The 21,186-nt window shown below is 49.9% G+C and overlaps 1 protein-coding gene across 6 annotated transcripts in view; it reads right to left on the minus strand.

Moving 5' to 3' along the window:
• Positions 1-396: 396 nt before the first annotated feature.
• The window catches only part of SEPTIN8 (septin 8), a 39,927-nt gene continuing 19,137 nt past the window's right edge, over positions 397-21,186 (minus strand). For 2 of the 6 annotated variants that reach the window (XM_050311822.1, XM_050311829.1), the window contains exons 4-10: positions 20,676-20,862; positions 16,726-16,887; positions 15,580-15,676; positions 15,073-15,241; positions 14,687-14,819; positions 13,876-14,066; positions 397-1,808 (exon numbers count right to left, since the gene is read on the minus strand). In XM_050311822.1, coding sequence (XP_050167779.1) covers positions 1,643-1,808; positions 13,876-14,066; positions 14,687-14,819; positions 15,073-15,241; positions 15,580-15,676; positions 16,726-16,887; positions 20,676-20,862 — 1,105 coding nt within the window. In that variant the 3' untranslated portion in view covers positions 397-1,642. Of the gene's footprint in view, positions 1,809-6,386; positions 7,442-8,570; positions 11,412-13,875; positions 14,067-14,686; positions 14,820-15,072; positions 15,242-15,579; positions 15,677-16,725; positions 16,888-20,675; positions 20,863-21,186 lie in introns of those variants that run through there. The other 4 variants (XM_050311826.1, XM_050311825.1, XM_050311827.1 and 1 more) reach the window with 4 other exon arrangements.

Raw genomic sequence — 21,186 nt, forward strand, 5'->3', positions numbered from 1 at the left:
AGATTCTGTAGCTAAACTAATTCAGAAGCAACTGTAACTCAAATGAAAGTTTGACACTTGTGCATGTGTCATAGAATGCAATTATTTCCCACAAGACTCTTACCTTCTTGACTTGGTGTTTTCTTTTCCCTTCAGGCCCAGTAAAATATCTGCAGTGCATTGCAATTTCTTGCCTTGTCCTTGCAGCAAAACCAGTGAAGAGGATGAGGTCTGTATGTTCCATTTTCAACACACTAGAAGTTCATGTTTCCAGGTCTTTCAACAACTTGGGCACAATGAAGAAGTGTTAATTTGTTTACCCCAAGTAACAAGGGCTCGAGGATGAGCATTCTGCTTTGCACAGACTTGTTGAACCTTGTCAGATCCCTTCATAAGACAGAGAAGCACACACAGCACTGTGTAGGACGTTGGCTTCTTTATTTTTGTAAATTTTTTAACTTTTTTACAGGTAATCCCATCGGTGCAGACACTGGTGGTGCAGAGCAGCTGTAAATGCTCTCCAGCTGAGATCTTGAGAATGGAAAGAATTATCCTGGATAAGCTTCAGTGGGATCTTTACACAGCAACACCAATGGATTTCTTAAACATTGTAAGCACTACGTTTGGCAATTTTTTTCTTTAAAGAAACAACTCCTTATCAAATAAGACTAGAAAACACACACACACACACACACATCCTTCCCAAGATGCTCTGCAAACTACCTGTTCCTACCTATCTGCAAGTCTTTTAAAGAATATTACAGTAACTTTCTTTTTAAATTAATTTTTAAAATTTTCTACTATTTAAAACCTTTACTTTTGCTGAAAAAAATTTACTCCTGTCTTTAAAGGGCAACTAAAACGGATATTAAAAAGATTCTCATAATGCACAACTCTATGCCATTTTTATTTTTTTAAATACACGCTGCAAAAATATTTCTAACTATTTCCCTTCTATTAATACTGTACATAGAAAGCTGTCAGAGTGTTGCTACATTTCACACACAGGTTTTTTTCTTAAATCACTTTCCTTTTCATCCCACTAGTTATTCATTTATGCAATGAGACTACCCTGACCTGGCACTTAGTTCACATTGCAGTTACTAAACATTTGATAGAAACAATTAAACTTTGTCTTCAAGAAACGATCATGTGCTAGTAAGGCAAAATTCATGTGATACAAACACATCCTGGATCCCTTTTTTAAGGTTATGTGCAAATATCGAGCCATTTTAGGCTGCTGATTGTGAGAACTGCCTTTTGCAGGTGCTTGTTTCCTCGGGAAATTCAGAGTGCAGTTGGTATTTCTGGTGTTGCTGGATCTGGAGCTGCTGGCCTGAACTGAATCTCCCAGACAGCAATCTGGACAACGCAGAAACTTCAGAGATTGTTAGGAAACACAGACCTTGTACATTCATTATCAGTTCAATGATTGGCAAGTACAAACACGAAACACAAAGAAAAAGGTGGGGGAAGCCTTCAGGTTTCCTGGTATGAGATGAAATTCATCTGTATTTCTGGGTGATGACATATGAAAACATAGAAACTTCACTGACCTCTGCTTTTCTTTGTATATATATTTATATATATATATGTACACTTTCTCTTCTCTCCAGTTCCGTGCCATGGGGATGTCCAACAAGCCCCATCCCACCCAGCTGCCTCAGAGGAATCCTTCCCTCCACGTGGCGCTCTTGACCAGGCAGCTGCAGCACTGGATGGCCTCCCACCAGCTGGTGCAGTTGAGGGGCTCCACGCTGGTCTTGGTGATCATCACCTTGGAGCTGGAGAGGCAGGCTCCTGGCTGGCTTTGTGTTACTACTGATCTGCTAAAGAAAGCACAGGTAGGAAGCAAAATGGCCTTTGGTCACAAATCCTGAGGGCAGGACATGGTAAATTAATAAAGCCATGTGTATTAACAGCCAGCACTGCACTTCAGCAGCTCCTGAGACTCATGTCCTTGTTCTGCCTTTGCTGCAGGCCCTGCTGGTGCTAACAAAAGGGAACAAAACTGCAGCTCAGGGGTGGGACTGGGGAGAGGGACATCCCTTTGGCAGAGAAGGGAGCTTTCCAATTTCGTGGCCACAGATCCTGAGCCAGGAGAGATCTGCATCATTCCTGGCAGGTGAACAGTGCTGAATTCATCCACAACGAGCTAACGTGCTTGCAGCCACCCAATGCTGTTTATATTTTCTACCCCATCAGCCAAGCTGTCCAGGGCCATCCCAAGGCAAGGCTACCCTGCCACCACCCTTCTGCAAGGAAGAATTCCCATCAGGGGAGGTTGAGGGTCGCTGTAAGCCAGGCTGTTTCTGCACCTTTCACACCTAATCCCAAATTCCCGATGAAGCCATGGAGACTGATGAATGCTGTGATGGCCCCACAGGCACAGTGGGGATGGGGGAGGCATGGGTGGCTGTGCCCTCAGCTGAGGGCTGGGGCAGCTGCCCATGTCCTCCCTCACAGCCACCCCAAAGGCTCTAGTGGGGAACTCCTGCCCTGGCACCAGCAGGTCCCAGCAAAGAGAGCAGCTGAAACAACAGGGGAAAAGCATCACTGTGCTTCTCAGAGGACAAAGACAGTCGGTATTACCTGTCTGGTTTTATGCCCCTCCTAAGCAGTGTGTTCAGTTCTAATGTCATTACATACAGAAAGCTGGGGAGAGGAGGGACTCAGTCAGTCCTTCGACTCAGAGCTGCAGTTGGCAGGCAGCTACAAACTGCAGGGAGAACCAAATGCCTCAGTTTATTTTTAAAATAGCCATGATGAAGTTTGACAGATGGAGCCTTTCATGCAGCTCACACCATTGTTCTCTCATTAGAGCTGATCTGGCTCACCCCGTGGGAGCCTGAGCAGGAGCTGCTCTCGAGGAACGGGGAGTCCCCACTGCTGCCTCTGGAGCAGCTCTGGGGTGCAACCAAGGTTCTCAGTCAGCAGTGAGAAGCCTCAGTCAAACCTCCAGTTTTCTTAATGCCTTACCCTGGAATCCAGGGAGCTAGAATCTGTGCTTCTTCCTGGTTAAGCCATTAAAGACCCAATCACAGTTCCTTATGAAATGTCTTCTTGTCCACAAGCCCCACTGCCTTGGGCCCTCCCCAGCCAGCACATGCTGGTCAGTGTTTTAAAATTTATTCTGTCCTAGCAGACTGGGCAATACAAAATGCCTTTAATTAATTCCCCTCAACCACATTATTTCTTATTAACTGTTAATCTTCGTAGCAAAGCAGTTTCACAAAGGTCAGATTAAACCTCTCTTAGACTTTTAAAAACCAGTTTCACACATTCTTTTAAAATAAGTGGGATTTTGGTTTTGTTGTAAATAATAGGGCCAGTGTTTTCAGGTGATTGTTCCCCTACTTTGAAGGTGTAATCCAGCCAGTACAGGATGGATACCACCACATCTGCAATCCTGTCACAGAACGGGAAGGGGTTCCAGATGGACTGGCACAGGCTAAATACTGGGCAGGTGTCTCAGGTAATGACATGGGATAAATAATCTGGGGACAGGGATGGGACAGGAGCAAGGGGACCTCATGCTGTAACAGCAGAAAGTTTCTGGCCTTCCTCCCCTTCCTCATTGTCTTACCTTGCAGGAGAGGAATTCCTGAACAGCAGCCTTGCAGGACTGATGGCTGAGCAGCTGCTCATGCTTTCTCAAGGGTTAAATCTGCCAGGGCTCGCTCTGAGAACACAGAGCTCTGTGTGTGTGCAGGGAGAAAGCCACACTGCTCTTCCAACTGCCAAGAGACTGCCAAGAGTTCCAGAAACATCAGTGTTGGAGACAGTGCAAACAGCACGTGTGAAGAGACACGGCTTGAACCAGCAGTGGAACCCACGGAACTCCCACGAGCCAAGGCAAAGCTGCAGGCTGTGAATGCTGCACTGAGGGGGCTCTGCCCAGGCCAGGGGGGCTGCAGGAGGACTCGGGGTGCTGGGTTAGACCAGACGAGGGTCACGAGGTCCCCACACACCCGGGGTCAGGCAGCACCATGTCTGGGACAGGAGATTTATTCATCCTACCCCAGGGAAGGTTTTCATTTCATGGTAGGGCTCCTCCCTCCCCCTGAGCAGCACCTTCCTTTTCTCTCACAAGCTGTGACTTGACTGCCTGGCTTTGGGAAGGAGGCAAGTTGTCCTTTGTAGTTTCCATTAAATAAACGGTCTATGTGTTCTTGGAATGCACCTGGAATAGCCCAGCCAGGGTGAGATGCCATCCTGGGAAGGGAACAGTTCACCTGGAGCCTGCCTGCTCTCCCAGGACACGCTGTGCTTCTTGCTGGAGCACAGGTCCCTCCTGCACACCCATTCCAGCACTGCAGTTACCAGGAAGGAACAAACATCACAGACACAAGTTTCAGCAGGTTAAAAGTGCCACTTACCTTTGTGGTTCTGCCATCACTCAGAACGGGGCTTCTGGCCCCAAAAAACAGTTACAGGAAGGAGCTGCTCACGTACCAGGACTGTTCTTGTTACAGAAGAGCATTTTGGGCAGTGGGAGCTGCACTGATTCCCCTCTCTCTGGCAGAACAGGGGCTCAGGTTGTTAACACCATTCCCCTCCCTGCCCAGACAAGTACTGGGTGACCAGAAGAACATCCCCCCCAGGTGACAATGACCATGTCCCCTCTGTGACTGGATTGTGTGCAGCAAACACCACAGACACAACTTTACTCCACCTGCAGCTGAACCCACCGCTGTGGATCCCATTTGCTACACACCAGGCACTGCTGAGAACAGGCCAGGGTCAGCGAGTGCTGGCACAGGTCTGCTGTGGTTGTGGCTACTTCTGTGAGGATTGTTGTTTGGGGGAATATTCAGTCCCAGTAAAACTCCAGAGAACATTTACAGAGTGCTTTGAAAGAGCTCTTACGGTGGCTCATCCTGACCTGGTGAGGTCCCTCCCCTGGGGGGTCTCGGCCCAGGGGAGGCACAGCTCAAACCCAGACTCCCCTTGCTGGTGCCTCACTTCAGGCCAGGCTTCCAGATGCCTGAAGCTGCCACCACCTTGTAAACAAAGCTGCAAATCTGAAATCCCCTATAGTGAGCACCTACAGAAGGGTTTTAAACCACCCCCAGAAAAAACAAAGCAATTCCGAGCTCCCCCATCCACCACAACGACCCACTCACAAACCCCACAAAAACGAACCATGTCACCACTCAGACACCCAGGAACCACTACAGGTGAGGGTGGAGCTGTCCCACTGCAGGCCAGACTTGGTGTCACTACTCACAGGGCACGTGTGATGACTTAGGAGAAGAGTTCATATACACATCTGCACAAATGAAGAAACCCCTGCGGTCAGAGAACTGATCAAGAGACAAGAAAACTGCAGAGGGAAGAGTAATGCAATAGTTCTGCCTCATTTCTGGGGCTGCATCTATACAGTTGCTGGGGGTTTTTTTCCCCCTAATTGGCTTTAGTGTGTTAAATTCAATTTGAACAGTACTTACAGTTCAATTCTGTACGAAGGCAGAAGAGCGCACTGAGGTGGAGCGAGGCATTGACTCCTGGCAGATCCCAGAGGTCCCCCCTGTTCCTCCTCAGCAAGGTGTGCAACTGCAACCCCACTGTGACCAAACCATGGTCACAACAAACAGAACTTCATCAACCCTTCTGAGCAATTTGGAAAAAGAACAAAACGCTTCTATTCCCAATTCACCTATCCAGCTGGAATCTGACTCCACAATAGCTCCAAACTGGATGAAAGTTCTGCCAAAGAAATTGGACTGGTTGGCCTCAGAGAACACAGGCAAGTTTAAAACAGTCATCAAAGCAGCAGCAAAGGCTGTTCCGTGGCTCAGCTCAGCCTGATGGTCACACAGGGCTCCAGCTTCCCCCTGCTCTGTGCAGGGCACTGCAGATGTGCAGACAGAGCCCTCCTAAGGACCTGCAGCTCGGAATTCACGGCCCCCAGGACACAGCTGGCTCAGAGCCTGGTGCTGCCCACCTGGTCCCACTGCCCCTGTCACACGGGGTGCCTCGTCCCTGCCCCCGTGGCTGCCCCAGCCTCTCCATCTCAGCAAACTCCTGCTTACAGACACACAACTGCTCAGGGAGCCCCGGGGGCTCCTGCCACACTCACCCCTCCCTGGGCACTGCTGCTCCTCCCATCACACCAGGCAGGGGCACAGGGTGCAGTTCCCTCCAAACCTCCTGCTAAGGACTGGTTTTTGGCTGGTCCTGCCCCCTGAGCCCCACGGCAGCAGGGAAAGCTGCAGCCTGGACAAGGGGAGGGAGGCTGGGGCAGCAGCTGCCCCGGCATGGGGGGCACAGGGAACATCACCCCTTCATCACAGGGCAACAGGGTTAATGGGGGACACTGGGATCATGGGAGGCTGTGAACCTGGACACAGCATGCTGTTGTTGCAGTGGTTATACCTGCATACAAACCATAATTTTAACAAATGTTTGTTAAACAAGTCAGTTTTGTTTTTATTAAACCCAACTTTGGTACAAGCAGGTCATTCCTGAGATTCGTTTACAAGGTTGTTTAAAACAAAGATAAACTGGGGCCTCTCCCTGTTCCTGTGTGAGGTTACTGGGGCACAGACATCACACTTTGCTTTTCCCCCCTTCCTTTTTTTTAAACAAGTATTTGTGTAAGGGGAAGTCAGTCTGCAACAAACACAGAACTCACACCAGGAACACTGAGATCCAGCTTTAAACCATTCCCCTCCATTAATATGCAACATTTAGTTATCCTTTAAAAGGGTTCCCTTCTCACCTATCCCATCCCAGGGGGATGAGCAGAGCCCAGGCAGGGTTACCCAGCCTGAAGCAGCAGGTGGGAGGTGGGCAGGGAGCTCTGGGGAAGGGGTTACAGTGTGAGGCAGCACGTGCTGGCCCCTGAAAACTAAACAGAGGGAGGTTGGGGGGTTTTGGTTACAAAACCTGTAAGTATACAGAAGAAAGCTGCACAGAGGAGTTATTGCTGTGATAGGTGAGAATCCAGCTGAAAGATTAGGGAGTCAGGCTAAAGATGTCAGGTTAGGGACACCAGGTTCTCCAGTTACACCCCAAAACCAGACAGGAGAGGACTCGTGGGACCCTCTCACTGTGGCAGCTCAAGCAGCAAAGCCAAAAGCCCCTGACACGACCCCAGCTTTGTCCCTCATCTCTCTGGAGTCAGTCAGTGTTAACTGCTTTGGAGGGGCTCTCACCTCAGAATTAGCATTCTGGTTTTAGTGCCAGCCATGCAGCAGCCTGAATTAGCAGTTTACCTTTTGGCAAGTATCTTGGATTTCAACTTTACCAAGAAACCTGATCAAGCAAACTGTTCCCCGTCAAAAGACACGGTGCATCTTAGTCCTTGCTACATATTCTCTTCTGTGCAAGGTATTGCAAGCTTAAAGGTGAAAGCACCAATTAATTTCTTCTGCATGAGATGTTTTGGCCTTAATAAATCTTCTAATTAACATATCTTCCTGTTGTTATGGAGTACGCACTGGGAAGACTAAAGAAGCTACAGAAAGAACAAAAGAGAATCAGTGTTTAAGTTTCAGTTGTTTACATTGAGCAAAGACAGCACCAAAGGTCAAAGCCCTGCTCGAAGGTGGCTGGGGCTGGGCACAGACATTTAACTTGGAGAAGCTCTCCCAGCTGCCAACATCTTGTTTGGACCTGGAGGATTGATTTAAAGGATTTCCTGAGGAGGAAAGACTGCTGATGGAACACCTGAGAATGGAGACCTGGCATGGGAGAGGTGAGGAGCTGTCCCCAGCCTGGCCAGGACTGCGGGCACTGCCAGCCACACCCGGAGCTGGGGCAGTGGCTCTGCAGCCTCCTCTCCTCGTGGATCCCTGCCAGCTGCACAGCCCTCCCTGCGGGGCAGCCAAGGATGGGGAGACGAGGCAGGCTTTGGGTTGTCTCCTGAAGGAAACACCAACACGTCCCAGGGCCTTGGCTCTGGAGCTGGAAACACGGGCAGCACCCCCTCACCGCTGAGCTGCTGCTCTAACAACCCCCAGGTTCTGTTCCTCAGACTGGGCTGCAGAACAACCTCCCACCAGGGGCACCCCAGAGGCACAGCACTGACACCACCCCAGCCAAGCCCAGGTGATGTGTGTGCAGCCTGGCCCAGAGCACAGAACAGCCCTTTGGGGAAGCTCCTGAAAGCAGGACCCAGACTAACGCTGTGCTCCCTGCTGGCCTCGCCCTCAGCACACCGTGTGCTACTTCAGGAAAGGGACACAGCTTTGGAAGCACCCCCAGCAAACCCTCCAGCTCTGCTGCCTGTTCATCCCACCCTTCAGTCACCTCTTTGGGCACCATCACATCAGCAAAGCTGCTGGTACAACCTGCTCAGCCACCAGATCCCCCAAAGCAGAGGTACCAACAAGCTTCAAGGCTCCTTCTGCCCTGACAGGGATGGCTTTTGATTAATCTCTCAGAATTTCTCCCCAGATTACAGATAAGGTGCATTTTTGCATACTCTATGATTAGCTAGTTGTTAATTAATTAGCCAATTTTATCTCTGCATGTTCCCAAATAGTCACAAAACTTGCAATCACGACACATTATTTTGACAGATAATACAGATAATGACCAGATAGCACAGGAAATGCACCACTAAATAAACGACACCACAAAACTCAAAATACAGGTGAGATTTAATAAAAGAAAAAAAGTACAAAGTGAGTGGAAGGAAATGAAAATAAAAAAAACAAAACCACGAACCCAAACACGCTGGGAATGACCAAGCAAAGGGATGCAGCATGTCCCAGAGGGTTTTGTCCCCCAGGCAGGTCCCCAGGAGCCTCCACAGCTCCAAACCACCCACCCATCTCCACGCTGGGGCACCCACCAGCCAGGTGTGAACCCCCTCAGAGACCCACAAAACACAATTTAAATTAGAAAGCAGACAACATACATGATGGTAAATGTTTAAATGATAAAAAAATGGATAGTTTTTCCCATTAATACCAATCTTTTACAGATAAATGTATAAAACAGGCAAAGGATGTGTAACTGAATGCTTTCAGTCATTTCTAAAGGGTTTTCTTTCACTTCTTCTAGCCTACCAGATGTAAGTCTTCAGACTGGATGAGATTAGAATCACCACATATTTGTAACTTGTTAAATAAAAATAAGATACAGAACTACCTCTATACCACAATATTTAAATCTTGCTTCAGCCAAAGGAAAAAAACACAAGTACTGGGGAAAAAAATATGACTGAGTCCCATGGGGGAGATTGTGATGTTGAACAAGCAACTACAAGGACAAGGGCTGTCCACCACAACATAAAGTCAAAGTAATATAATAATCATAGTCATTAAAATATCATTACATACATTCTGAATGTCTTCTTCAGAAAAAGCTGTAAATTTCTCCACAATGCCCATGGATTTGAAGGTTTTTACTCTTTCTTTGTAATCATCGTTTTTTCTTAACTACCTGTTATTCTAGGAAAAAAGAATTGATCTGTGATGAGCCAGGGCAGAGAGAAATCATTTGCATAGATCTTGCTGGCTGCAGCATGAGATCAGGAGAGAACTATTGACTGGGAGCACACTGGTGAGGCCGTGGGGGCAACCAGTACCACCAGTTACTGTTTTGTGCCAGCATTGGCCTTGAGAAGCAAAACACTGAACCAAATAGTGCTGCTTGCTCAGGCAGTCAGTGCACCAGAGTTTCTCTCATTAGCAAAAATCAATAACAGATCATTTGCTACATGATTGGACTGTAGTCAGAGATGAGGTGGAATTGTCTTCTTGCACGAAACAGAGGGTTCGGTTCCTCGTCTGTGTCTGAGAAAACCACACTAACCCTTGAAACACTTGACAGTTACTGTTTAAAATACACCTGACCCGGAGGCACAGCCTTAATCATTAAATGTTCAGCTTTCAGCAGACTCCCAACAAGTGCAGAACTTTTCCTCTTTGAACAAGAGCCTGTTCCAAAAGGTACCGGTGGGATCTCGGGGAGGTTCTCTCCCACGAGCATCAAGTAACACTGACAGGGCTGTCAGGATGTCCACAGGAAAGGCCCCTGCCCAGAGGAAAACATTTAACACCTGAGCACGTATTTAGAGAGGAAAAAAAAGCTGCTTTAGTGGGATATGCGAGTTAGGGAAGCTCAGAATGCAGCAGAGCCCGGGACGGCTCAGCCCAGGCCCTGCCCCTCTGCACTGCCCCTCAGGAGTTTGCTGAGAGCCCAAAGACGACCTTTAGTAACAACCATGTCAGGAAAGTCCTGCAACATTAACAACTCAATAAAAACACACACACTCACAACTAACACTTAGCCAGCCAGTGTTTTTATAAACTCTAAAGACACTATGTGAGGGTTAATATAAAATAGTTCCTCCTGTTTAGCCTAGGATCTGATGGATGGATGGAACTGGGTCCAGCTGTTTTTCCATGACAACACAACTCGTAACTCTCTGTTCAGTTATTGTCCTGCCTAGTCACAAAATGGTTTGAGTGGAAAAAATTCCTATTGATCCTAATGATTCCTCTGAGCTCAGATGCCCAGGAAAACAAGACTGTGATTTCTAGGCCTGAGGAGTGTCCAAGGAAGCACCTTGTAAGAGGAACAGAGCCTGTCAGCATAAATACAGTGCACAGCTCAGGAGCAGGGGATTCTCCCTATTAGGCACATGGTAAGTTTAAGGTTAAAGGGTAAAAATAAAGATGATGGCTTAAATAGTTTCCACAACAGTAAATACATTGGTAAGTGACAACTGAAAAGTTACACAAATCCTGTAGTTTCATATTACACAACAAACTCTTACAAAAACCTTTCTCTATAAATGTTCTACTTTAGCAGTAAAGAAAATTCAAAACATTGTCCCATGAATTTTATTAACCACTCTCTCTCTCTCCTATATATATATATATATTATAAATGATGTAGAAAGTGTTTAGAGTAATTCAGGATTAAATACAGAATTACTGGAATGAGGGTTACTCTAAGATTCCCAGGGCAGAAAGCCTAAGCACTGTGTTCTTCTACCCATTCTAAAAATTTATTTGAGAATTTTGTTAGAAAAATAAACATTTCAGCATTTTTCATACCACTCCTCTCACTGTGCATGTACAGGGGAAGGTCAATGAGCCTCGAGCAGTCACTTTAGCCAATTAAAAAAACTAAATGTAGAAAGCAATTATTTAGCTGGTGGGTAAGATGAGTTCAGACAAACACTTATGGTCACTTGATACACGGCTGCTCAGTTGCTGGGCTTGGAACAAAACACCTTGAGGGATTAGCTGGCTTTGTTTAACAAAATGTACAGGTTAGGTAAGTTCCTGCAAACCTCCTGATAACTCTGTACAGGTAACAGCAGGTCACTGCCACCACTGGAGACGCTCATTTTCACTTTGGTCCACTCACACAATGTTATGAGAAGGGTCACAGGGTGGGAAACTCAAGCAACTTAACACATGAAAGCACCAAGTCCACTCTTGGCCTGAAAGTCTGTGTGTGATTAACTGAAAGAAACAAAACATAAAAAAAAAAAGCATGAATTAAAGTTATGAAAATTAAACAAAAGCAAAATGTAGTGAAAAATGTTAAAACCAAGGCAGGAGGAGGAGGACAAACACTGCTGGGGCAGCTGAAGGCTTCAGCTGAGAGCAGCCCCCCACCAGAGCACAGCTCAAACACTCTGCTTCCCCCAGCACCTGCAATCCTTCCCTCACAACACATTCCCAGCTCCTGGAGGTCCCCAAACCCTGCAGGCTCCTCCATTCCCACCCCACCCCCTGGGGAGCACGGGGGCTCTCCTGGCAGTGATGCCCCCCAGGACTCTTTGGGTCCCCCTCCCCTCTCTGCCCCAAGCACAGCCCCAGCCCCGGGCTCGCTGGGGAGGTTTGGCTGCTGGTCCTGAGGAGAGCACTGCCAGCTCCCCAAATCCACTGCTTCCAGCCTGCCTGGGCTGACAGATCCTGCTGAGAAACCTGGCAGAGCTGCTCCTGCTGCTTGCCTGGGAACACACAGATCCCCTCCGTGCCCCAGGGTCTGTGGGTGTCACCTGGAGCAGGGGGGGCTCAGGCTGTGCTCTCGGACACTCAGGGCTCACAGCACCCCAGGCTCGCTCCGATGCTTCCCAGGTAAGAGCAGGGCTGGGAAGTCACATCACTGCAAAGCCAAGGGGAGGCACCTTCCTTTGGAAGTTTTATTACAAATGTTGGTATTTAACTTGGGCAGAAATCCCCAAAACACATACCAGCTCACAGGTATGCAAAAAATCCCCGATCCAAAGCCATCCTGCCGTGGTGCACCTCCTCCAGCCTCCTCTGGAGCTGCAGAGCCCCAGCACGAGCAGGGTCCCCCCTGTGCAGAGCACATGCTGTGGGTGCCCCTCGGACCTCTGCACCCCACCAAGCTGGAGCTGCCTCCTCCCGGCCCTGCCTCGGACCACGGCCCCTTTCCAATCGCCACCCAGGACAGGAAGGGTCCACACTCACATCTGCAGGGGAGCTAAACCCAGCCCAGCACAGCAAACCCATTCCTGCTGCAGCCAGAGGGAGCTGAGGGGGAGCTGCAGTGTCTCCTGGCTCACATGCACACTCCATCCCCACCAAGGCAGCCCTGCACAAGTTACAGCGTGTGGCTCAGCGTGCTCCCCTTCCCCAGAGCAGCCCTGGGCCCCAGGGGTCAGCCTCTATCACAGGTGAGCTCAGCTGGACTAAACCCCATTTCCAGCACGCCCAGAGCATGTCGAGAGGTCTGCAGAAGAGAGCGCTGTGGTTTTAACACCAACGCATTTACACTCCAAGGAAATACTGAAATAATCTACCCTGTTATCTAACACAGGAAGAAACAAATTACTAGGATGTCAGGACACAGAAGGAGCTCCTCTGGTGCTGCAGTTCGCAGCAGGGAAATGACAGAGCACAAGATCTCATCAGCAACGTGAAGCCAAACGCTGTGCTGTCGAGCACAGACTCCAGTGTTGCTACTCTCCCTGGCCTTTTTTTTTCTTGCTATCATTAAGAGGCTCAGAGAGCCTTGTCACCAGTCTGTTCTGGGTTTGACAGAATGCAGTTCAGACTCTTGAGCTCCTTCATGCAAGGGGAAGCACCAAAAAATGCTGGAATAGCGGAATTACCAGCTTGCATGATGGTGCATCTCATTTTGCTCCCTAGCCAGTGTTCCTCAGAGATTGGCTTCAATGGAAGCAGGATCACATCCTCCACCTTTTCTTTTAAAATCTGTCCTACTCCTGCTCTATCATTACACAGCCAGGTGGCTGAGCAGCATTATTTACATGCCCTCACTCCTGCTGGCTTCAGCAATGCCAATTAACTCGCAGCAAGCCAAGATAAGAGTTTTGCCTTTAGGGGAAAAGAATTTTCTTGTAATCAGAACTGTGTCCTGGGGCCCCATTTCACATGGAGCCCTAATGAATTTCCAAAGCATCTTCACTCTAAGCTGCTGTTTCCTTCTTTACAGCTCTGCCTCTAAATATACAGCAAGCACACTCTCTGAAGAGAGCCACAAGCCCACGGACTGCAGCAAGGCAGTGAGTGATGGGGACTCCATCCAGGAGACATTACAGCTGTGCCAGGGTTGTCCCCACTCCTCTCTGCTGGGGAGAAGATGCAGACTATTTCCAGTCCCCTTCCCACTTGTCTCCAGGAGCAGGCAGCTTGCAGGACCACCTGAGCTGGCTGTCCCAGAGGCAAGAGTGAATCCACAGAACCACTGGCCTTTAGAGAATGGCCCCAAACTGCAAATCCCTCCCACCTGCAGCTGCCCAGGCTTCTCCTGGGCAGTGCCCGGGCACAGGAGGGCCCTGTCTCTCCTCTGCTTTAAGCAATGAGTCAGAAGGGTGGGAATTAGGATTCCAAAATCCCCTTTTCCATGTGCTGTCTAAGCAACTGACCAAACATTAAAGCATCTGAGTAGACCTCCAGCTTCCCAGTGGCAGACTCCAGTTCAGACACTTACTTTTTCTTGTCTTTGTCCTTCTTCAGTGGCTGCTGTGAGGTAGCCTGCAAGGACTGGGACTGCAAGGTTTCCACCGCCACTTTCCGCCTGTTGAAGGCATTCATCTCCTCCTCCAGCTCCCTCCTCTTCTCCTCCACCTTCCTCTTCTCTTCCTGGTGTATCCTTTTCAAGTGCTCAAATTTCTCATGCAGCTGGTGGGAGACAGACCCTCTCAGCACCTCCTCCAGCAGCACCCTGGGCTGTGCTGCCCCTGCCCCAGAGCCCATCACACCTCTCACACCAATCCCCCACCCCAGGGTGCTGGCAGGGCCTGGCACTCAGCACCCCTCAAACGCAGGGAAGACACAATAAATTCAGCTCTGCGTGTGCCCCCCAGCAGAGCAGGAGGAGGTGTGAGCCCTGCAGTGTGCACTGAGGAGCTCAGCTCACCTGCACCAGGCTGGGGACATCGTGGCCTCTTCTGTCCCTCACTGGTTCTGAGGATGGCCCATTTCACTCTTCCCCAGCCCCAGCTGCCCCCTCTCCTCTGCTGTCCAGGGGCCTCAGGGGGGAAGTCTCCCTGACATGGATGCTCCCCTAAACCTCTGCCACTGCCTTTCTCTCACCAGACAGCAGCCAAGTTTCCTGCACATGGCACAGGGTAGGGAAGAGGTTTCTGAGGCACCTGAACCAGTGGTACATGTGTGTGTTTGTGCCTTGGCTGGGGAGTCTCCTCAACAGCTGCATGTGCTTCCAGGACTCAGACACTGCCCAGCCCCAGATTCCCTGCTGGCTGTGTTTTGGGCTCCTCACAGGTTTTTGGCACACCCACCTCTCTCTCCTTCTCCTTCAGCTCTGCCTCTGTCTCCTTGACTTTGTTAACAAACATTTGTCTCATTTCTTCCTCTTTCCTCTGGAGCTCGCCCAAGAACTCTTTCCTTTTGGTCTCATATGTTTCTTGGAGGCTGGGGAAGAAAGCAAATGAAATCCAGACTCTTTGGACACCGATGAGTTAGGGATGGGGAAATGCATGCCTGTCTGTGTTGCTGTAAGACAAACAGTCAGGGAAGGGAACATCCAAGTCAGCTGCAAAGTTCAAACCCAGTGCTACTATTTTCCAGCCCCGTGCCGTGGATACCACCTACAAAACTTCCACTTTTTGGGGCTGTCAGAACCAAACTATCGCTCTAAATTATGCTAGACGTGAAGGCTGCTCACCTGAAGGGCTGGCTGTCTGGATCTGTGTCCTTGAAGCCCATCTCCTCCAGTTTGCACCTCCTGTACAGCTCGTAGTGGCGGGTGTGGGTCTGCTCCCGCAGATCCTCCATGTTCACCCGAATCAGCATCTCCCGCAGCTTCACAAAGTCACAGTGACTTTCATTCTCCACTGAGGGAAGCCAGGGGACAAGTCAGCGAACTGCAGACACGGTGGGGGAGCACAGAGGTATGTACAGATTGACTCCAGACACTCCCATCCCAAGGAACTCTGCCCGTTGTGCTGCTCAGGGCACAGCACAGCCCCTTGGCTGGAGGGATTCCCACTGACCTTCCTGCCTGCTGGTAGGAACGGGAATTCAAAGGAAAGGTTGTCCAGCCCACAGAAGGGTGCACAGGGCGGATCTGCACGGTTCAGCAGGGCAGAGGGGCTGGCAGGGCCAGAGCTGGGCAGGGCTGTGTGAGCACAAGCACACGGGGGGCTCGGGGGTACCCGCTCGCAGCCCTCACCTTGCACCACTCCCCACGGGTACTGCCGAGCCCGCACCAGCTTGTTCCCAACCTTCACCTCCTCCGTGCTCCCGACCACAGCAAAGGGCAGATGAGCCTGAAACACAGCCAAGGCAGGGACTCAGAGCATGGGGCATCCCCCAGAGATCAGCCTGACCCTGAGATCCCCCTCCCCCAGGCACAGGATGTGCTCCACGAGCCCTCCCTTGAACGTCCCGGTCTGACACTCGCAGCAGTCGCTGCCGTGGACTGGGATGTTACACTGGGAGCAGTGTGGGGCCACAGCTCAGCTCCCCAGCAGTGCTGGCTGGGCTGAGGCAGCTGGGGAAACGCTGCAGGAACACCATGGTCACTCCTGCTCTCCTCTAGCGTTTATCAGGCTGCTCCTGCACGTGCCAGGAGTGGGGCACCCCCGCCTCGCTGAGAGCACAACCAAGGACAGCCGCAAACAGGCCCTGGCACAGCTCGGGTGTGTGGGCACCTGCAAGGGACACGTGCAGGAGACAACAAAAGCGGGGGGGAGCGTGAAAGAAAAGGCAAAGCATTTAATCAGAAACAGCTATGCAGAAAAATGTTAATTTTGATAAAAAAGAGGCTTTTGATTTATAAAATTAACATGGAAACATTTCAGCTGTTTCTACTGCAATAGCTGCGCTCTAATCTGGGAGACAGGAAGCTCGAAAGTGTTCTGCATGTGCTACAGCCAGGTCTGAACTTGATCTTTGAATTTCAAAAAAAGACAAAATAGAAACTAACAATTTTTCTTCTTTACTTTAAACTGGGTTTTCTCTGCTTAGCCTCCTTAAGTCAGAAGGCTAATCAAATCTTAACTGTCAAATTTTTATTCAAAACTTCTCCTTCCTCATATGTAAAGTAGCCTAAGAGCAGACAGAATGGATTTTGAAGAAAGCATTTTTCAAAAATTCAGTAAAACAAATTCTAGAGAGACATTTCTCCAGAGAGCCCCAGATTAAACATGAGCCACATTTTAATTAATTCTGTATGCAACAGCCTTCGGCATCTGTCAGACCCACAGCTCGACTTTCCAACAGATTCAGTGTCTGGACATTCCCAAAGACACTTGCCCTTCAAATGCATTTTTGTGCAGCAATTTAATTTGTCCCAACTTTTGGCAGCATTACTCACATTCATCACAGAGTTGATCTCAGCCACTGCCTCATCGTCCGTGGGGAACTGGTAGATCTGCACTCCATTGCTGACCAGCTCGCTCATGATCTTGATCTTGAACTTGTGCAGCTCGCTCTTGGAGATGGTGTCTGCTTTGGCAATGATGGGGATGATGTTCACCTGCAGCAGCATGGGGGAGGGAAGGACAAACCCCCAGGTGAGCAGCCGTGTCGTGACCTGGATCCTGCCCCACTGGCTGCCTTACATTTACACTTTCCATTTCCTAAAACCACCACGGGGCTCTGTTTGCTCAGGAGCTGCAGCCCAGCCCAGCTGAACACTAGAGGGAAGAGTTTTCCAGCACTCATCAGGCTACAAGGCTTCAGACGCACCAAACACCCCGCACTAAGCACTCCAGGAGCGGATCAAAGGCTCCGCTCTGCCGATGTGTTTTGTTACACACGTCAGGGAGGCAGAGACAGGGTAACTGTCACATCCTGCTGTCACCCACCCGCTCTGGCTGTGCTGACAGGCCGCTTTAGAAGACAAGCACAAGGATGGAACGCTGCACTGAGCTGATGGAGCCTGCCTGTGCTCGAGCAGAACGAGCAGGGACTCCTCAGGTCCCTGGCAGCAGCTGCAGATCCTCCCCAAGGACTCCCTGGGCCTCTTGCAGAGGATCACACCTCGGGCACGCCGAGTGGGTCACATGGACCACCCAGGGAAGGTGCAGACAGGAGATCTGCTTTCATGCTGTTCTTGCTCAGCTTTGGTTTCACATCAGCCAGCAGTCACCATACCCCACACAGCTTCATCATCCCAGGCTTCAAAGCCACCCACAAGCTGCAGGGTGGGGAGGTCCCCCTCTGCCTGGTACCCACCATGATCAAGAGTCAATGAGGGCCACATCCTACATCCTTCAGGTGGGATGGGGCTCACTATGGCCTTGTGCTTGAGGGAGCTACAGCAGGGCAGGATCTGTCACAGCAACCTCTGATAGATAATGCTGCTGTGCCAGAAAAGCCAAGTGTGATACTGCAAACCACTGCTAAACAAACAACAACAGAACTCATCTGTGAACAGCAGCCAAATTCAGAGCAGTAAGACACAAGAATTCAGACAAATAAGGGGAGAGTCTCATTTGCCATCTAACGTTTCCCCACAGCCAACGCTTTTTGTCCTACAGAGCTGAAATTCATAGCAGCCAGCTGGTCTCCAATGGGTGCCCATTAAAATAAATGGCCTCGCTTTCCCAGCTCAAGTTCTCTTTGTAGCTCAGTGTTTTTTCCATTCTCCTTGGGTTCCCCACCCCCGTCTCTGGTTTAGCACTCAGGAAACACAAGAGCATTTACTTGCTGCAAATGAAGATAGTCTCAATTTGCTCATTGCAAATTTATGTGAGAGGCTAAATTCCTTTTTCTCAGCCACTGACCTGGCCTCTTTTACCAAGGACCACGAGCCCCCAGAACAAGGTCTGCTGCTCTCTGCACTGCTCAGCAGGTCCATGTCCTCATTACCAGGGTAAGAGGGCCATGACCACAGCTGGGTGCCTGCTGGCCTGCAAAGAGCTGAGCAGGCTTGGAGCCACATCTCCTGCAGAGAAAGGGTCAGCTCAGGGCTCACGTGCCCCCCGCTCCGGAGCGGGATCTGCGAGGGGACAGGCACTGCCAGGGAGCCAGGCTGGGCTCTCTGCAGCCAGCCAGGCACATTCCATCCACCTACAACCCCTTCTGAAGATGCTTCTGCTCTCTGCCTGTAACTAAACATCCCAAACAACAGCTGGCCATGAGCTCAGCCAAACAGATATTGTTTTACAGTACAATGGAAGATTTTGTTTACAAAACAGCTTTACCCGGAAGGGATTTTGTAAATTTTACACTAAAAGTAAGATTTGTTATTGAAATCATCACACAGATTCAAGAGCATGCCCAGCACCTGATGCCAGGCCACTGGTGGGCTAAAGCAAAGGTGGAACCGAGCCAGGGTCCTACAAACTCTCTATTAAAGCAGGCTCAGAGGCTGAGCCAGCAGAGCACAAACAAAGCATTGCCTCTAATACACCTTTCATCTCCATGTGCTCTGTTCTTCAGCTGTAAAACAGGGGCCACCAGCCACGAAAAGCTGCCCAAGAGGAAGGCCCATGGTCAGGTGTGCTCACACAGCAGTGCATGTCTCCTCTGCTCAGCCACAGTCAGCACTCACTGTCACCATCCAGAGAGGACACAACTGCCTGGACTGTGCTGGCACCCCCACTGCCCACACTGCCCCAGCACCTCTGCTTGGTGTGCACTGGGCAAGGGGCAGGGGCTGCCACGCACGAGCCTTTAGGGAGTGCCTGGAAAGCACCCCAATGACCTGGGATGACACTGGTGCAGAAACGCAACATAAATCCCTAAAATATCAATGGGCTCTACTTGCTCATTCACTTCCCCGTGCCTGCCTGTGCGAGGCCACCACAGCAGGAAATCCAGGATGTTCTCATGCTGGGGCAAGAAGGGAGATGAGAGCAGAGGGATAAAATGACTCCAGAGAGGTCTATTTAAGTGGAAGTTTAGAAATATAAAAAGCTTGCCTGTGCACAAAGTTTTCATCTCTGCACAAGCACAAAGGATTTATTTTGGTACTGCCCAAGGACCACATTAAAGGCAGCCACAGGGAGATGTGAAAAGCAGGGAATGCAGAAGGAAAAGAAGAGAAATGCTTTGTGGGACCACCAGCACCAAGGGGAATCGTGCAAAAGCTTTCCTCCAAACATATTTCTGGGAACATGTAATGCTGGCACTGCACCAAGAGACAAGAGTTTATTAAGGGAAAGTTTTCGGATTCCTGATGAAGTCAGTGTAACAGGCACTACAGTTACAAACTGCCCACTGCAATGGGAAGCCAGTGCCTGCTCTGGGCTGGGGCCAAGGAGAAGCAGGCCTGAGCCCCAGGCAGTGAGGGCAAGGAGCAGGGACTGCAGCAGAGGGAACTCTGCCTGCCAGGACACAGAGCTGACATGAACAGCAGCCAGAGAAGAGAGTGCTCCCTCCATGCAATCCAGGGGATCCCCAGGTCCTGCCCTCTGTAGGGTGATCAGCACCTGCCACCTGAAAGGAACCACCTTGCTGCTAAAACACTGCTCTGAAAGACAGGAAATTCTTGTGAAGGAAACAAGAGATGCTGCTGCCACTGGTGACCTTTGAAGCCTCCTGCAGCTCCCTGGAAACCAGCTGGAACACCCAAAAGTGTGTCAGAAACTTACTCTGAGGTGCAGGAACATCAGCAGGTAGCCAGTTAAATAACCCACCGCCCCACAAGGCAGAATAGCTTATACACAAAGAAACAACCCCCAGACAGACCCTTTCTTGACCCACTTTTAGGATTCCCATGACCCTGAGAATCCTCACCCTATTTACACTTTCAGAAGACATTATGATCTCCTATCCAGATCACCTGGCACTGCCAGCAGTGACAGCTCACACACTCCCTGTGCACCAACACACACAAATCTTCTCCTCAGCCCTTGTCTCCCCAGTACTGAGCACCACCTCAGGACATCTTCAGTTTTGGTGGCTCTCAGCCCCTCTGTCCCTGCTGACAGGTCAGGACAGCAAAGGTGGCTCCAGTTTTCACAGTTCAGCTGCTGGAGCTGGAAGGCTTCCTCACCTGCAGAGCTAATAAAGCTGCAGCTGATGGCTTTATAAATACCAACTAATCTGGGTAAGATTCTTACAGTGAGGGATGCTCTAGAATTTACACAACCAACCTGAAAACAGGGTTTTCCTGACATTTTCCAGAAGAGTCTATGAGAAAACAAGCACAGGACCTCAGCAAGCACCAGCAGACAAAGCTTTACCAGAGTCCTAAAAAGGGCCCAGCTGCCATGCAGGAAGGAGTCCAACACGAAAGGAACAAAACCTTCCACGTGACAATCAGCACCAACAGAAGCATCCCAGAAAGAGGGCCCGTGGTCTGCAATGCCTTACCTTGCTATCCAGCTTCTTCATTGTCACCAGGTCCAAGGACTTGAGCGAGTGCCCGGTGGGGGTGATGAAGTACAGGCACACGTGGATCCTCGTGTCGTGGTAGTTGAACAGGGACCGGCGGATCTTCAGCTCTTCTTGCAGATAGTTTTCAAACTGCGTATCAATGTACTCTACTATCGGCCTGTAACTAAAACCAGCCCATTAGCAACCAGAGACTGCAACAGCTTAAGGGCTTAAGGAGTTCTCCCAGACATTCCACGGTGTCACTTCAAGTGGAGTTATAAGACTCAAACCATTTAGCCATCAACAGGAAATGTGTGGTGTTTACACACAGACCTCATAATCCAAAGGTTACTGCAGGTTCCTGAGGCTGCACTGCAAAGTCTAAGGACAGTGGAGCATGGGAAGATGACTACTTCCCCAGACCAAACTGCCCACATCTCAGGGCTGAGCCATCTGGTTTAGCAATACAGCATGACAAGGAGAGACCTTGGAGTCCCAGAAGCCTTTA

Source organism: Myiozetetes cayanensis, unplaced genomic scaffold, assembly GCF_022539395.1.
Source record: "Myiozetetes cayanensis isolate MyiCay16 unplaced genomic scaffold, myiCay2020 scf17, whole genome shotgun sequence".
Taxonomy (NCBI): domain Eukaryota; kingdom Metazoa; phylum Chordata; class Aves; order Passeriformes; family Tyrannidae; genus Myiozetetes; species Myiozetetes cayanensis.